General features: G+C 39.6%; 1 protein-coding gene across 1 annotated transcript in view; it reads left to right on the forward strand.

The window, feature by feature from the left end:
* eIF2Balpha (eukaryotic translation initiation factor 2B subunit alpha) overlaps nucleotides 1-18,795 on the forward strand; it is a 168,881-nt gene that overhangs the window by 40,056 nt on the left and 110,030 nt on the right. The window contains exon 3 of the mRNA XM_090373526.1: nucleotides 16,329-16,457. Coding sequence (XP_090229652.1) covers nucleotides 16,329-16,457 — 129 coding nt within the window. The remainder of the gene's footprint in view (nucleotides 1-16,328; nucleotides 16,458-18,795) is intronic.

Genomic DNA, 18,795 nt, shown 5'->3' on the forward strand with positions numbered 1-18,795 from the left:
TTCACAAAGTGCATTAGAAAAGGTGTGATGCCTAAGCAGTGGAATAATGCAATCATAGTTTTGCTGAATAAGAAAGGAGATAAATCAGAAATTGGAAATTATAGACCAATTAGCTTGTTATCACACATCTACAAGTTGTTCACAAGGGTCATTACTAGCAGATGAGAAAGAATACTTGATGAGAATCAACCGAAAGATCAAGCTGGCTTTAGGACAGGATTCTCAACTATGGATCACCTTCATGTAATATCACAGCTAATGGAGAAAGCAAATGAATATAAAACACCATTATGCCTGGCATTTGTGGATTATGAAAAGGCATTTGACTCCATACAGCATAAGGCAATGTTTCGGGCACTGGAAGACAAGGCATAGATACTCCATATATTATGATTTTGAAGAAAATATATGAGAGTGCTGCCTCCTTTATTAGACTAGACAAAGACAGTAGCAAATTTAAAATCGAGAAAGGAGTTCGACAAGGAGACACAATATCTCCGAAGCTGTTTACTGCTGCCCTTGAGGAACCTTTCAGAAGAATAGACTGGTCACAGAAAGGAGTCAGTGTGAACGGAGAGTACCTAAACCATTTACGATTTGCAGATGACATTGTGGTCATAAGCCACGACCCCAAAGAATTAGAGGAAAATCTTAATCAGTTATGCACAGTTAGTAAGGATTTTGGACTAAAGATGAATATGGCTAAAACAAAAGTAATGATGAACAAGTATGCCACGGAAAGGGAAATAATGATTGAAGGAGCAGTAATTGAAAAGGTGGAGTCGTACTTATCTGGGACAAGTTATTAGCTGTAATAATGATAAATGGCTGAAAGTCAAGAGAAGAATAAATTTTGAATGGATAGCATTCAGGAAATATAGTCACATACTGTAGATCAATATCCCAGTTTGTCTGAAACATTAGCATTAGCATTAGTAGAGGCATTTGATGCAAGAAAGCAAGCTTATGCAGCATCAGCCAAAAAAAAAAAAAAAAAAAAAAAACCACTTCCACTTCACCCCTCTGTTCGTTCAAAATACCTGTCCAGCTGAGCCTTAAACTTATTTAGGCTATCAACCTCCACCACAAGGGATGGAAGTCTGTTCCACCAACCAACCACCCGCTGGCTAAAGGCAAATTTCCGCACGTCTATCCTACATCTGTCTTTCCTCAATTTGAATTTATGCCCTCTCAGGTGATTATTCTGAGCTAGAGGAAGAATCCCATCAGCATTGAGCATGCTTAAACCATTCAAGGCTTTATACACCTCTATCAGATCACCTCGCTGGTGCCTAGTCTCCAGACACTGTAATTTGCAAAACTTAAGCCTTTCTTCGTAAGAGCACCCCTTTGTTCCATTCACTAATCTTGTTGCCCTTCTCTGTACTCGTTCCAGCAGCTCTACATCCTTCTTGAAATGAGGCCTCCAGACCTGTATACAGTACTCTAGGTGTGGCCTGACCATCGCCTTATACAATGGAATAATCACCTCCTTATCCCTGCTGGAAAAATTCCTGTATATCATTGACAATACTCCATGAGCTACTCTTGCAGCCCGTCTGCACTGCTCAGAGAACTTCATATCTGCCTGCACAACCACCCCCAAGTCCCTTTCGTTCTCTACCACTGTCAGTGTTGTACCACAGAGTTGATACGTTGCTCTGGGGTTGCTGTTTCCCATGTGTAGTACTTTACATTTGTCAATGTTAAACTTCATTTGCCACCTCTCAGCCCATCTGCTCAACCTTTCCAGATCCTGTTGCAGCAGCATAGTGTCAGTAGTGTCCTTGACAACCCTGCCAACCTTTGTATCGTCTGCAAACTTGGACATTAATCCCGATATACCATCATCAATATCATTTATAAATACAGAAAACAATAATGGACCCAACACTCCAGTTATATTGGAGGCAGCAAGGGAAGTAAGCAAACCCTTAGCCATAATTATGAGAGCTTCCTTGGACTCAGGGGAGGTACCCATGGATTGGAAATGTGCAAATGTGATCCCAATTCTCAAAGGAGGATCATAGGGAGACACAGGTAATTACAGCCTCGTTGGTTTAATTTCTGTTCTGGGGAAAATAATGGAGTCACTGGTTAAAGAGGTGATATAGGATCACCTAGACAAAACTGCAGTAATAGTTTAGAGACAGCATGGGTTTGTTAAGGGGAAATCTTGTCTGACCAGTTTGATTGGATACTATGATGTGATCACAAAGGAACTGGATGCAAAAAATAATTTGGATATCATATACTTGGATTTCAGGAAAGCTTTTGATACTGTTGCACATGGAAGACTGCTGTACAAATTGGAGTGGCATGGCATTAAGGGCAAGTTACTGCAATGGATAAAGGGAAGGTTGAGTGGGAGACAGCAGAGAATGGTAATAAATGGACACTGCTCTATATGGACTCCTGTTACTAGTGGAGTCTCTCAAGGGTTCGTTGCTGGGCCCATTGTTGTTTTATGTATTTATCAATGATATCATTGAAGGTATATCAGGCTTAATGACCAAGTTTGCAGATGATACAAAGGTTGGCAGGGTTGTTAATGACAGCAAAGACAGTATGCTACTGCAACAGGATCTAGAAAAGTTAGGCAGATAGGCTGAGTAGTGGCTGAGTTTAACATTGACAAATGCAAAGTACTGCATATGGGTAGCAGTAACCCAAAAGAAATGTACGAACTCTGGTACTACACTCAGGGAGGTGGAGATCCCCCTCCCCCCATACTTCTCCTTCAACCCATGCACGGTACTAAGTACTATAGGTTTTGATACCTTTCGTGTTTGGGGTTTTCATAAAAAAAAAAAAAAAGTCAGATATGAAGATCTCTGAGCAGTGAAGACGGGCTGCAATAGCAGGTCATGGAGTTTTGTCAATGATATATAGCAATTTTGCTAGCATAGACAAGGTGATTATCCCTTTGTATAAGGCAATGGTCAGACCCCACCTTGAGTACTGTATACACATCTGGAGACCTCATTTTAGGAGGGATGTAGAGTTGCTAGAATGAGTACAGAGAAGGGCAACAAGATTGGTGAGAAGAACGAAGGGGTGCACTTACAAATAAAGCTTAAGTTCTGGAAGTTGCAGCATCTGGAGACTAGACAGGATATTAGAGCTGGAAAAGGAATTAGAAAATGTGAATTGGAATATCATCGGTTTGGCTGAAACAAGAAGAAGAAATGAATCACTTATAAGTTTATCAAGTGGAAATTTGCTGTACACCAATGGAAACAGTGAAAGGAGTGAGGGTGGAGTTGGGTTTCTGGTCCATAAAGATTTTAAAAACAACATTTTGGAATTCAAAAGTACATCACCAAGGGTGTCAAGACTAATACTAAAGATTTCTAAGAGGTAAAAGCTAAAGATTATAATGATTTATGCACCAACATCGAGCCATGATGATGAAGAGGTTGAAGAAATGTACACCGAAATTGAGAGTCTTCTAGATGAGCAGAAAACCCACTACACTATTATTATGGGGGACATCAATGCTAAGGTTGGAAAAAGGCAGAACAGAGCAGAAAGAGGAACTATAGGAAATTTTGGAATTGGTGAAAGAAATAAAAGAGGTGAAAGACTTGTGGAATTTGCAGCATCTCAAGGACTGTCAGTAAAGAACACTTTTTTCAAGAAAAGGTTGAACAGAAAGTGGACATGGAAGAGTCCAAATGGATTAACAACTAATGAAATCGACTTCATCCTCACTAACAGAAGATATATTGTGAATGAGTTACCGTACCGAATGATGTTTCCCACTACATTATTATTATGGGGGACTTCAATGCTAAGGTTGGAAAAAGGCAAAACAGCGCAGAAAGAGGAACTATAGGAAATTTTAGAATTGGTGAAAGAAATAAAAGAGGTGGAAGACTTGTGGAATTTGCAGCATCTCAAGGACTGTCAGTAAAGAACACTTTTTTCAAGAAAAGGTTGAACAGAAAGTGGACATGGAAGAGTCCAAATGGATTAACAACTAATGAAATCGACTTCATCCTCACTAACAGAAGATATATTGTGAATGAGTTACCGTACCGAATGATGTTTCCCACTACATTATTATTATGGGGGACTTCAATGCTAAGGTTGGAAAAAGGCAAAACAGCGCAGAAAGAGGAACTATAGGAAATTTTAGAATTGGTGAAAGAAATAAAAGAGGTGGAAGACTTGTGGAATTTGCAGAATCTCAAGGACTGTCAGTAATGAACACTTTTTTCAAGAAAAGGTTGAACAGAAAGTGGACATGGAAGAGTCCAAATGGATTAACAACTAATGAAATCGACTTCATCCTCACTAACAGAAGATATATTGTGAATGATGTTACCGTCCAGAGTAAGGTGAATGTTGGAAGTGATCACAGAATGGTAAGATGTACACTTGATATAAATGTAGGAAAGGAAAGGAAAAAACTGACTTGAGTAAATAATACAAAGGTCTTTGAGATAACAGAGGAGGAGAAAAAGCAGTATGTACTGGAACTTAAGAACAAGTTTTAGCTTCTGCAGACTGCTCAGGACAAAGATATCAACAAGGAATATTACAACTTTCTGAAAGTGATAAAGCCCAAGAAACCTATAGGGAAACAGAAATCCAAAGAAGAAAAAATTAGTCAAGAAACACTTGTCATGATGAACCGAAGACGACAAATAAAGAGCAGGAAAAACACTGACAGGGAGAAAATTGAGTATACTGAGTTATGCAAAGCCATTAGAAAGAGACTCAGAGAGGACATAAGAAGATTTAACACAAGAAAAGTAGAACAAGCATTAAGGGAAAACAAAGGATTTAAATCAGCAGCCATGAGCAGTAATACAGGAAGACAAATGATACTGAAACTGAAGAATAGCGATGGTGTACTTATAAACAGCAGAGAAGGCATAATTCAAATAGCAGAAGACTACTATAGAGAATTATACAAGGAGCGAGGGAATGATACCAGCAGTGGGGAAGATGGATTGCAAAGTAGCAACACATACAACATACCCGATATTCTTCCTGATGAGGTAGAATATGCATTGAAGAAAATGAAGAATCGGAAAGCCCCGGGGGAAGATGAAGTTACTGTAGAGTTGTTAAAATTGGGAGGAAGAGACATAACACAAAAACTGGCAAGGCTCTTCACAAAGTGCATTAGAAAAGGTGTGATGCCTAAGCAGTGGAATAATGCAATCATAGTTTTGCTGAATAAGAAAGGAGATAAATCAGAAATTGGAAATTATAGACCAATTAGCTTGTTATCACACATCTACAAGTTGTTCACAAGGGTCATTACTAGCAGATGAGAAAGAATACTTGATGAGAATCAACCGAAAGATCAAGCTGGCTTTAGGACAGGATTCTCAACTATGGATCACCTTCATGTAATATCACAGCTAATGGAGAAAGCAAATGAATATAAAACACCATTATGCCTGGCATTTGTGGATTATGAAAAGGCATTTGACTCCATACAGCATAAGGCAATGTTTCGGGCACTGGAAGACAAGGCATAGATACTCCATATATTATGATTTTGAAGAAAATATATGAGAGTGCTGCCTCCTTTATTAGACTAGACAAAGACAGTAGCAAATTTAAAATCGAGAAAGGAGTTCGACAAGGAGACACAATATCTCCGAAGCTGTTTACTGCTGCCCTTGAGGAACCTTTCAGAAGAATAGACTGGTCACAGAAAGGAGTCAGTGTGAACGGAGAGTACCTAAACCATTTACGATTTGCAGATGACATTGTGGTCATAAGCCACGACCCCAAAGAATTAGAGGAAAATCTTAATCAGTTATGCACAGTTAGTAAGGATTTTGGACTAAAGATGAATATGGCTAAAACAAAAGTAATGATGAACAAGTATGCCACGGAAAGGGAAATAATGATTGAAGGAGCAGTAATTGAAAAGGTGGAGTCGTACTTATCTGGGACAAGTTATTAGCTGTAATAATGATAAATGGCTGGAAGTCAAGAGAAGAATAAATTTTGAATGGATAGCATTCAGGAAATATAGTCACATACTGTAGATCAATATCCCAGTTTGTCTGAAACATTAGCATTAGCATTAGTAGAGGCATTTGATGCAAGAAAGCAAGCTTATGCAGCATCAGCCAAAAAAAAAAAAAAAAAAAAAAAACCACTTCCACTTCACCCCTCTGTTCGTTCAAAATACCTGTCCAGCTGAGCCTTAAACTTATTTAGGCTATCAACCTCCACCACAAGGGATGGAAGTCTGTTCCACCAACCAACCACCCGCTGGCTAAAGGCAAATTTCCGCACGTCTATCCTACATCTGTCTTTCCTCAATTTGAATTTATGCCCTCTCAGGTGATTATTCTGAGCTAGAGGAAGAATCCCATCAGCATTGAGCATGCTTAAACCATTCAAGGCTTTATACACCTCTATCAGATCACCTCGCTGGTGCCTAGTCTCCAGACACTGTAATTTGCAAAACTTAAGCCTTTCTTCGTAAGAGCACCCCTTTGTTCCATTCACTAATCTTGTTGCCCTTCTCTGTACTCGTTCCAGCAGCTCTACATCCTTCTTGAAATGAGGCCTCCAGACCTGTATACAGTACTCTAGGTGTGGCCTGACCATCGCCTTATACAATGGAATAATCACCTCCTTATCCCTGCTGGAAAAATTCCTGTATATCATTGACAATACTCCATGAGCTACTCTTGCAGCCCGTCTGCACTGCTCAGAGAACTTCATATCTGCCTGCACAACCACCCCCAAGTCCCTTTCGTTCTCTACCACTGTCAGTGTTGTACCACAGAGTTGATACGTTGCTCTGGGGTTGCTGTTTCCCATGTGTAGTACTTTACATTTGTCAATGTTAAACTTCATTTGCCACCTCTCAGCCCATCTGCTCAACCTTTCCAGATCCTGTTGCAGCAGCATAGTGTCAGTAGTGTCCTTGACAACCCTGCCAACCTTTGTATCGTCTGCAAACTTGGACATTAATCCCGATATACCATCATCAATATCATTTATAAATACAGAAAACAATAATGGACCCAACACTGAGCCCTGAGGGACTCCACTAATAACATCAGTCCACGATGAGCAGTGTCCATTGATTACCACTCTCTGTCTTCTCCCCCTCAACCACCCCTTTATCCATAGCAGCAATTTGCCTCCAATGTCACACTGCTCCAATTTGTGTAGCAGTCTTCCATGTGCAACAGTATCAAAAGCCTTTCTAAGATCCAAGTATATAATATCAAAGTTATTCCCTGCATCCAGTTCTTTTGTGACTGCATCATAGTATCCAATCAAGTTGGTCTGGCAAGACCTCCCCTTAACAAAACCATGCTGTGTCTGAGCTATAACTGAAGTCTTGTCTAAATGATCCTGCAGTGCTTCTTTAACCAGTGCCTCCATTAATTTTCCTGGAACAGAAGTTAAGCTCACAGGTCTATAATTACTTGTGTCAGCCTTTGATCCTCCTTTGTGAATTGGGGTCACATTTGCACATTTCCAGTCTATGGGTACCTCCCCTGAGTCCAAGGAAGCTCTCATAATTATGGCTAAGGGTTTGCTTACTTCCTTTGCTGCCTCCTTTAATATAACTGGATAGATCCCATCCACCCCGGGTGCCTTTCTTGTGTTTATCTTCAACAGTTTCTCCTCCACTTTACTCCCAGTTATTTCAAGATTCTGTAGCTTACTGCTAGAGTTGAATACACCTCTGGCATTCCCCTCGCTGAATAACTCCTCATGTGTGAATGTCGATGCAAAATATTCATTTAGTTTGTTAGCTACCTGAGCAGGATCATCAACACTTAACCCATCAATATCAAGTGGACCAATCTGATTCATCCCTTTCCTTCTAGAGTTTACATAAGTAAAGAACTCTTTGCTGTTTTTCTTTGCATCCCTTGCCAAGGATTTCTCGTAATCTGCCTTCGCCTGCCTAACCTAATTTGTAACTTGGTTGCATATCAACTTGTATCTATCATAGGCTTCTGTGTCATGTGTTAATTTGTATGTATCCCATGCATTTTTCTTCTCTGCCATATGCCTCATTAGTTCATCTGACATCCATTTTGGCCTAAACCTTGAACAATATTTCTTAGTTGGTATGTAAAGCCTAGTAGCTTCCAAGATAAGTTCTTTGAATGCTTCCCATTTTGAATTTGCTGTTGGTAACATCATCAGTTGGTCCCACTGTATAGAATTTAAATACCGTCTCAGTCCATCGTAGTCGCCTTTACGGAAGCAATAACCCTTCCCTTTACCCCTAATGATAGTTACCTCTTTGAGTAAATCCCACTTCAGCACACTGTGATCACTGCCACCTAGTGGTTCATTTATCTGCAGATTCTTAATGCATGAAGAATCACTGCTGATAATCAAATCAAGAGTATTACTCCCTCTAGTTGCCTCCCGAACATACTGATGTAGAAAACAATCATCCAATAAATCCACAAAAGCCCTGCTAGTGTGTGAGTATCCAGCCCCCAAATTCCAGTCAATATCTGGGAAATTAAAATCTCCCATTATAAGACACTCTGATTTACTGGCCCACTCTATTTCCCTGTATAGTTCCTTATTATACTCATCAGAGCCATTAGGCCTATAGCACACTCCTACTCTCAATTTTGATCTCCCAATGTTTATGTCACACCAAACTGACTCCACATTGCACTGTCCAGCGATATCGACTGGCTTCACTTCCTTGGTTTTTATGTGTTTCTTAACTAATAGCATAACACCTCCCCCCTTCCTATCCTGTCTATCCTTTCTGTAGACGTTGTACTCCCCAAATTGCAGTTCCGCATCCCTTATATCTGTGTGACACCACGTCTCTGATATCCCAACAATATCTGCCTTCGATGTTTTGAGCAATACCTCAAATTCATCAAATTTATTTACTAAACTCCTAGCATTGGTGTACACACAAGTATACCTGCACCTGTTTCTATTCTTAGCTACCCTAACACAACCCATGTGTTTACTTGTACCGCAATGGCTCCCAGCAGTCTCTGAAATACCATGCATCTTGTTTTTCAGGCTTCTGCTCATTCTAATAGAAGCAGTGCAAGAATCTCTTTCACCTCTGCCAGTGGCTACTGTCAATCTATTGGTCTTTGTCTCCCCCCAAGCTAGCAGTTTTCCGACCCACCTAACACTGCCTCGATAGCATCAGCAAATATTCTTGCACCCTTTCTATTTAAGTGTATCCCATCCCTGTAGAAGCAATCTCTCCTGTTAACAAGTACAGTCCAGGCTGAAAAAAAATTTTTTTTTTCGTAAAATTATGAATCAATGTATACTCCCCACCATGACTTATGGAAGTGAAACTTGGGCACTCACCAAAAGAATGGAAGAGAAGCTGAGAACTACACAGCGAAGAATGGAACGAATTATATTGGGAATCAGACTGTTAGATAAGAAGAGAAACACATGGATTAGACAACAAACTCAAGTAAAGGACATTCTTATCAAAACTAAAGAACTAAAATGGTCTTGGGACACATAGCTCAGGACACATAGCTCGAAGACATGATGACAGATGGACTAAGAAAATAACAGAATGGTACCCAAGAGGAGCTAGAAGAAAACCTGGAAGACAAAGGCGGAGATGGATGGATGAAATTCATGAGTTTTTGGGCAGTAAATGGATGGTCAGTGCTCAAAACAGAAGGAACTGGAAAGTTGTTGGAGAGGCCTTCATCCTGCAGTGGATTGAAAACGGCTGATGATGATGATTGCACTTATAGTAGGCCTCAGAAACAGTTAATTTTGGGAATGGCAGGGCTTTTTGTAAATCCATCGTGGATTTCAGAATTTCCCTGTGTCTTTTCCCCATCAGCCCTTTAGTTGATTTCTTTCTTTCTCTGCTTTGCCAAAGCAGAGAAAGAAAGAAATCTTCCTCTGCTTTTTGGAGGGGCAAAACATGTTGCCCCTCCAAATCACATCCGTTCTTTGTTCTTTTCGACATCAGTTGACTGTTTATACTTTCCGCAGGCCTTGCAAGTGTCCTTTTGACGAATGTGAAAATGTAAATTAAATTATGTGCTGAAGACATGTCTATAGTAATACTCTTTAAGAGGTTCAGTCTTTCTTTGCTCACACCATTCACAATAAAGCACATACTTTCTTACATTGAAGTCAGAGCTAAGGCACTTCCTATTTGGATTATCTTTTCAAGTGTAATGACTGAAATGCTGGGAAAATATTAATGTGATCATTAAGTAACTGTTTTTGTTTGTCAGTTATCTTTTGTGCCACTACATGTATACTTCTTAAATCTTCTCCTGCAGACTTTCCCTCCTTACTTTTTCTAAAGCTCTTGTCACCCTTTCATCAGATACAACAAAAGTGTTTAGAAAATTTTTTTTACAAACACATACTGTGGTATTTTCTTTTCTTTTTGAATGTAAGACAGATTTGTAATTGCTTTCCTCCCTAACTGCCATTCAGAAGCTGCCTTTGCTTTATAAGTTCATGCTGTATAAGACTGCATAAATATGCATTCTTTCGAGAAAAATCAGCCATGGATATAAAATTATCACATTGCTTTCTCCTTTCCTCTTCTGTTAAGGACTTTTTTTTTTTTTTTCCAAGCACAATTTATGTTTTCAAAGTGCTTATACTCAACTTGCATTCCTTTTGAGTTCACATGTGCCTGACCTGAATTGCAAAGTCTTCTGGCTACAGCTCTTTTTGACTCTTTCCTTTTACATTTTCTAGGTCTGAAGGAAGTTTCCTGGCATGGTTCTTTTACTTGGTTGGCATCTTGACGTGCTCCATTTCTCGAGATTTCAACTTAAAAGGCAACTTAAAATCCTCCATTTATTGAGATTTCAACTTAAAAGAAATCTTGCTACAACAATACAAACTTGAAACATAACCTCCATCATACAAGGTGTTTAGGAACAGAATGGCGTAAGTTCCTAAAGCACAGATTGTTCATTTACCTACAAGAATACCGGACAATCCTAACCGTACAGCCAACACGCTTGATCTTTTTCTCACAAACAGCCCTTCTAAGTACACGGTCGAAGTGCGTGGTCCTTTAGGCACCTCAGATCACAACTTGGTGATTGTCTCTTCTTCAATGGAGCCTTCATCTTATGGCTATTCACAACCTCCTATTGTTTGGCATTACAAGAATGCAAAATGGGATGACCTGCGAGATTTCTTTTCTTCTTTTCCTTGGTCGGATTACTGTTTCAAAACTTTTGATGTCAACATTTGTTCAGATCATGTCAGTGAAATTATTCTTGTAGGAATAGAATCCTTTATTCCACACTCCACTTTAAAATCTCGTCCTTTATCTAAACCTTGGTTTTCCAATAAATGTGCTAAGGCTGTTCAAGAGAAGAACGCTGCATATCGTAATTGGCTTGTTCCAATTCTTCACTTTCATTTTCTGCCTACACCAAAGCTTGCAACAATTGTAAAGCAGTTATTAATCAGTCCAAACTAGATTTTGAACAGGCTAAGAGTAGAAAACTTGCTTCTTGCCCTAATGGTAGCCAAGCATTCTGGTCTCTTGCCAAAGCTATTGGCCTCAACTTTTGCCCATCTCTGCTCCCACCTCTGTCCAAACCAGATGGTTCTGTTGTCACTTCAGCCAAGGATAAAGCTGACCTGCTAGCATCCCATTTTTCTTCCAACTCATGTATTAATGATCTTGGTAAAACACCTACCACCATTCCCAACACGCTCCATTCAATGCCTCCTGTGGTCTTCCATCAAAAGGATGTTGAAGGATTTTGACTAATCTCGATGCTAAGCAAGCTCCAGGTCCCGATGGTATTTCTCCACTTATTCTCAAAACCTGTGCTCCTGAACTTACTCCTGTTCTTTGTCGCCTATTTTCACTTTCTTATTCCAAAGGTGTTTTTCGTTCTGCATGGAAATTTGCTCATATCCAGCCAGTGAAAAAGGGTGACAAATCCCTCCCATCCAGTTATCATCCCATTGCAATTACTTCTACTCTTTCTAAAGTAATTAAGAAATCAATTAACTGCCAACTCTTAAACTGCCTAGAAACCTTCCGTCTGATCAACGATCGCCAGTATGGATTACGTCAGTGTTGATCCATTGGTGATATTCTGGCTTATGTTACCCATTTATGAACAAATTCAATGGAAAAGTGCAGTGGAACATAAGCAGTTGCACTTGACATTTCAAAGGCTTTTGATTGTGTTTGGCATAAAGGTCTTCTAAACAAACTGCAATCTTATGGTTTTCCAACTGTTTTTGTAATTGGTTATCCAGTTTTCTCTCTGATCGCTCACTGAGGATGATGGTAGATGGCTCTATGTCTTCTAACTTCTCCACTAATGCTGGTGTCCCCCAAGGTTGAGTTCTTCCCCCCCACTCTTTTCCTCTTGTATATTAATGACCTTCTTCCATTGACTGGAAATCCTATCCATAGTTTTTCCGATGCATTCTACTTTATATTTTAAGAAACCTTGCCCTGCTCAATCAGCTTCAACTTCTCGAATATCCGCTACCAATTCCTTAAATGCTGATCTCTAGGTAATTCTCCAGTGGAGCAAAGACAACTTAGTTGATTTCAATCCTTCTCAAACTCAGTCTTGTCTTATATCTCGCAAAAAGGATTCTTCTGCTCCTGTGCTTATTTTTGGTGACACTCCAGTTTCTCAGCAAAATGATATATCTCTTTTGGGGATTACCCTGTCTTCTTATCTCTCTTGTCACAAGCACATTACAAATATTGCTTCCTCTGCATCTAAAAAACTTGGTTTTCTCTTTTGCTCTCAGCATTACTTTTCTTCCAAACAGCTGTTCACTTTGTACAAATCGCTAATCTGCCCTACCATGGAATATTGTTACCACATCTGGGGCAGTGCCCCGAAAACCTCTCTCAGGCTTCTAGATTCCATTCAGAAGAGGGCAGTTAGATTATTTAATGACCCCTCTCTGGGCACTGTTCTGAATTGGCTTCTATAATTCCCGCTCTCTCTCTCTCTCTCTCTCTCTCTCTCTCTCTCTCTCTCTCTCTCTCTCTCTCTCTCTCTCTCTCTCTCTCTCTCTCTCTCTCTCTCTCTCTCTCTCTCTCTCTTTCTTTCAAAACAGTCCGAACACATGCTGCCAACATCTATTTACTGTCCAACTTCAAACTCACAGAACCAACTTTTCATCTTCCTCGTTTATTCATTCAACTGCTGTTTTCTGGAACAATTTTCCTTTGTACGTATTTCCTGAAAATTACAATCTACAGAAGTTCAAGTCCAATGTCAACAAATATCTTCCTTCGTCTTCTCAGCAGCCAACCCATGCACAGTACTAAGTACTATAGGTTCTAATACCTACTCTTGTTTGGGGTTTTCATAAAAAAAAAAAAAAAAAAAAAAAAGGCAGACTTGCTTTATCATGATTCTAAATCTTTTGCTCATATTGTTAACTATTCAAAATAAGTGCTAGCATCTCTTGATTAGAACTGCAATTTTGACTTGCTTTACTATGAAACTAAACAGTGGACACCTAGAGAAGGCGGGAAATATGAACAGTTCATATTTATAAAATTGTTGACTTACACCGCTGTGATTCTCAACACCCCATTTGTGTTTGTTTTAACCAGTATTATCAAGGAAAATATAGCTTGATAACCACTGCTGGAACAAGTGTGGGGCGAGCAAGAACTTGCAACAGGCACAACACATTTTTTTTTTTTTTTTTTGGTAGTTGTTGGCACATCGGCTTCTGTGGCCATAGTGCACTTCCCAAGGTTTTTGCAGTACTTTGATCCAAGCCCGAGGCGGGATTCGAACCTGCGACCTTTGGGTTGCCAGGCAGGCACTTTACCCACCTGGCTAGCCCGGTCGGCCAGGCACAACAAAGTCAAGAAAGTAAAATCCATGTCAAATTACAGCTGTTTGCATTCTGTAATTTGGGAAGTAGTAGTAGTGGAAAATGATCCAAGAAACAAGTTTATATAACATCAGAAATGGGGGGGAGAAGACACTACACACTTCACTTGTCCATACCGTCTAAGAATTTATTCAAACCATTCACTTCCACAACAACATATGGAAGCTTGTTCCAACAATCAACCATCTGTTGGCTGAAGGTAAACTTGTACATTTATTCTGCAACCATCCTTCTTCAACCCCTCATGTGTCTAGTCTCAGCAAGAGGAAGAATGCCATTCATATTCAGCTTACTCAATCCATTTAAGGCCTTAAACTCTTCAATCAGATCAGCTTGCAGGTGCTTAATCTCCAGGCATTGCAAGTTACAGAACTGAAGCCTTTCTTGGTAAGAGCACACATTTGTTTCCTTCGCCAATCTTGTTGCCCTTCTCTGCACCCATTCGAGCAGATCTACATCCTTCCTAAAGTGAGGCCTCCACATCTGCATGCAATACCCACAATGCATTCTAACCATGGCCTGGTACAAAGGGATAATCACCTCCCTATCCCTGCTAGCAAAGATTTTGTATAACATCGACAAAACCCCATGACCTATCCTGGCAGTATGTCTACACTGCTCAGAGAATTTCATATCTCACTGCACAACTACCGCCAAGTTTTTTTCATTTTCCACTACCTGAGTGTAGTACCACGCAGTTGATAACTTACTCTGGAGTTACTGCTACCCATGTGCAGTACCTAGTATTTGTCAACGTTAAACTTCTACTTCCATTTTTCACCCATTGACCCAGTTTTCCTAGATCTTGTTGCAGTAGCTCATCCTGATTTCTGTTATTAACCACTCTGCCAACCTTTGTATCATCTGCTAACTTGACATTAAGTCTGATATACCTTCATTAATATCATTAATAAATACTGAAAGCAATGATGGTCCTAGCACTGAAACCTGGAGGATTCCACTGATAACATTAATCCATGAAGAGCAATTCCTGTTGATAACCACTTTCTGTCTTCTTCAACTTAACCATCCCTTTATCCATAGCAGTAATTTGCCCTTCATGCCACATTGCTCCAGTTTGAACAGCAGCCTTTTATGTGCAACATTATCACAAAGCCTTCTTGAATTCAAGTATATAAAATCAAAATTATTTTTTGCATCCAATTCCTTGGTCACTGTATCATAATAATCTATCAGTTTGGTTAGACAGGACCACCCCTTAACAAATCCAAGCTGTGACTGCAGTATAATTGCATTCCCTGACAGATGGTCTGCATTACTACTTTCACCAGTGACTCGATTATTTTCCATGGAACAGATGTTAAGCTAACAGGTCTGTAATTACTCCTGTTACCTTTTATCCCCCTTTATGAATTGGGGATACATTCACACATTTCCAGTCCATAGGGACCTCCCCAGAATCCAAGGATGCGCTCATAATTATGGCCAAAGGTTTGCTTACCTCCTTTCTGCCTCCCTTAATTTTATTATATAGATCCCATCCACTTCAGGTGCCTTTTTTATGTTCAGCTTCATCAATTTCTCTTCCACTTCCTTTTAACTTATCAAAAATCATTTAGCTCCCCTTTAGAGTTTGATAAACTCCTGGCATTCCCCCTCTTATAGAATTTCTCATGTGTAAATCTAGATACAAAATACCTATTCAGTTTGTCAGCAACGTTGTGTTAACTGTTGATGACTCTGCTCAGCATGGCCATCAACAGTTAACCCAGTGACATCAAGTGGTCTAATGTGGTTCAACCCCTTCTACTGTTAATATAAGTATGGAAGTCTTTACTGCTTTTCTTTGTACTCTCTGAAAGAGACTTCTTGTAATATGTCTTAGCTTGTTTAACTTCTTTTGTTGCTTGATTACAGACTAATTTATATCTCCCATAGGTTTCTGCATCACTCATTTATATGCCTCCCATGCACTTTTCTTCTTCTCTGCCACGTCTCAGTAGTTCATCTGACATCCATTTAGGTTTAGGTCTAAGCTTTGAACAGTATATCTTCATTGCTATGAAAAGCCTAGTAGCTTCTATGATTACTTCCTTGAATGTTTCCCATTTAGAAAAATTCCTGTTGGTAGCTTCATCAGATGGTCCCACTGCATAGAATTTAAAAAAATGTCTGAGACCACTGTAGTCACCCTTATGAATGCTTACTTAAAATTCCCCATTATAAGACATTCTGATTTACTGAACTATATTTGTCTGTATAGCTATTTGGTATACTCAGCACAGTCATTAGGCTTATTACGCACTCCTACTCTCAATTTTGTTTTCCCAGTTCTTATATCACACCAAACTGACTTAAAATTGCACTGGTCACCCATGTGTGGTGGCTAAATATTTTATATTTTTCTCCAGGCACAAAAATGCATAATATTTACATAAAATATTGTAATATTAGTGAAATTAGAATTATTGAAATTATCCCATACATCTTTTCCTTAAGCATATTTTATACAATTTCAGAAGTCAAAAAATTTTTTGAGAAAGCTTGTAGAGAAAGCTATGCATCAGATGAAGTTTCTGAAGAACCAGAAGTTTCAGAAGCATTGGCTGCTATTCGTACACTGTTGAAGTTCATAGAGGAGAATCCTGGTAAGCAATTTCACAGTATCTTTCTTTATGAGTTAGTAGTCTTAATCTTCATTGAGTAAATTTCACATCACCAAGGTAATGTTTGTTGGGAAAGTGATAGTAATGTTTGTTGCATTGCACATGCAGCAAACACTATCTCATATTTGCATTGCCAGCACTGTTGTTAGCTGTTGGTGAGGAAGGGGACCCTCTCATGGATAGCATCCTCCTCAATGGTATTATAATGCTCACCACACATATGGAGAAAAAAATAAAAATGCTGGATTCAGCAATAACTTGTACATATGAGACCAAGACCAGTTCTGGTTGAGTAAAGAGTGCATGCAGTTCTTTTCCCCTCTGCCTGAATCATTGCTTGAACCTTACCCTAATGTCATTAGTAGACTGGTCTGTTTTGTGAGTCTTTATATAATTTTTTGACCACACTTTGTCAACAGTCACTTGAGAAAGTGGAGGACTTGACTATAACAGATTTTCTGTCATTAATTTTTAATTATTATCATTATGTCTACCATATGAATTGAATATACAGGGTGATTCACTACCAGTGCGACAAACTTGCGGGAGGTGTAGGGGGCACAAAGACGAATCGGAATCACATAGCATTGCAGGGTCCGAAATGCCTTCGTCATGCGGTAGAGGACGTTGAACAGGAGGTTGCATGAACAGCGATCCCGCTGGAAGTCAGCATTTGCGAACTGTTTCTGTTGAAGAAACCAAGTAGCAAAAGTCCTCCGGAGTAGATAATCTGCAGGCTCCAATGATTGGACGCGTTGCAGATGGTATGAACTCATTTGGTTTGTTGACAGTATCCTCCATACAGTGGATTGGGAAATACCCAATTGTTGGCCTATCGCTTGAGTACTCGTACTCAGATTGCCTTCTGCAAGATGTAGGACATTCTCCTCATTGTCTGGCGTCCTCGTCGTTCGCTCTCGATTCATGGTACCTCTCGTGAAACAACCAGTCTCACATAACCTTCTGTGCACATGTGCGAAAATCGTATGATGAGGAGCACGCCTGTTTGGGAAACGTTCCTGGTACAAGCACAGAGCGGCGTGCCCATTACAGTCCGTAGCTCCATATGTGAGGTGCATGTCGGCCAGTTCAACGTTTGAATACTCGTCCATGCTACTGCCTCGGGAACCGGTTCGCAAATGCTGACCTCCAGCTGGATCGCTGTTCACGCGACCTCCTGTTCAACGTCCTCTACCGCATGATGAAGGCATTTCGGACCCTGCAATGCTATGTGATTCCGATTCGTCTTTGTGCCCCCTACACCTCCTGCAAGTTTGTCGCACTGGTAGTGAAGCACCCTGTATAACACAGGAAATTAGGACATGACTTGGACTGCAGTCCACTATAATTCATTCTATGTCAGTGTGAGTTTGAAATTGATGGCTCCTGACTTGTACAGTCAGTTTTTGACTGATATTCTGTTCTTACGACATTTGCTAATTAACGACTGTGCTTCAAAGTTAGGACATCATCTCACAATTCAACTGGCCAGCAAGGCTGATGATATGTAATAGTTTCTTGTATTGTCTTTGTTATTATTATCAGCATGTCCTTATTTATACAAAACAAGTTTTTTAACTTGTTTTTTTTATTCATTTTTTATATGGCAAAATGTATTAATATGTATGCAAATGTACTTTAGGTTTCTATAGCTACAGGGTTAAATTCACAGGAAATGCTGATTATTAACCTTTTTTTTTTGTGGCAATTCGCAATTTGCAGGTCATTTAGTCTGTTAAAACACAAATGTAATTGCAGAAAACTGCATGTTGTTGGGATTATTTTTTAAGTGATATGTCCCTTATACATTACTGATAAGACAAATTAGATGCTAGAGATGTTTACTGGTTTTATGAAATGTAGAACCATACCAATTGGATACAGAGTCTGGTGTAATTAAGCAGGCCGAATTGAGCCTGCAAGCATCAGTTGGGCATTGGATACCTCTTACATTGGTGGTGGTGGTGTCAATTAAAAAAGATAAGATAAGAATTAAGGATTACGTAATAATTAAGGATTCCCATATGCAGTACTTTTACATTTGTCAATGTTAAACTTCAGTTGCCACCTCTCAGCCCACCTGCTCAACTTTTCTAGGACATTAAGCCTGATATACCATCATCAATATCATTAATGAATACAGAAAACAGCAATGGACCCAACACTGAACCCTGAGGTACTCCCCTAATAACATTAGTCCACGAAGAGCAGTGTCCATTGATTACCACTCTGTCTTCTCCCACTCAACCATCCCTTCATCCATAGCATCAATTTACCTCCAATGACATACTGCTCCAATTTGGGCAGCAGTCTTCCATGT

This window comes from Mastigoproctus giganteus, chromosome 5, assembly GCF_048544385.1.
Source record: "Mastigoproctus giganteus isolate SK-2022 chromosome 5, ASM4854438v1, whole genome shotgun sequence".
NCBI classification, from domain to species: Eukaryota; Metazoa; Arthropoda; class Arachnida; order Uropygi; family Thelyphonidae; genus Mastigoproctus; species Mastigoproctus giganteus.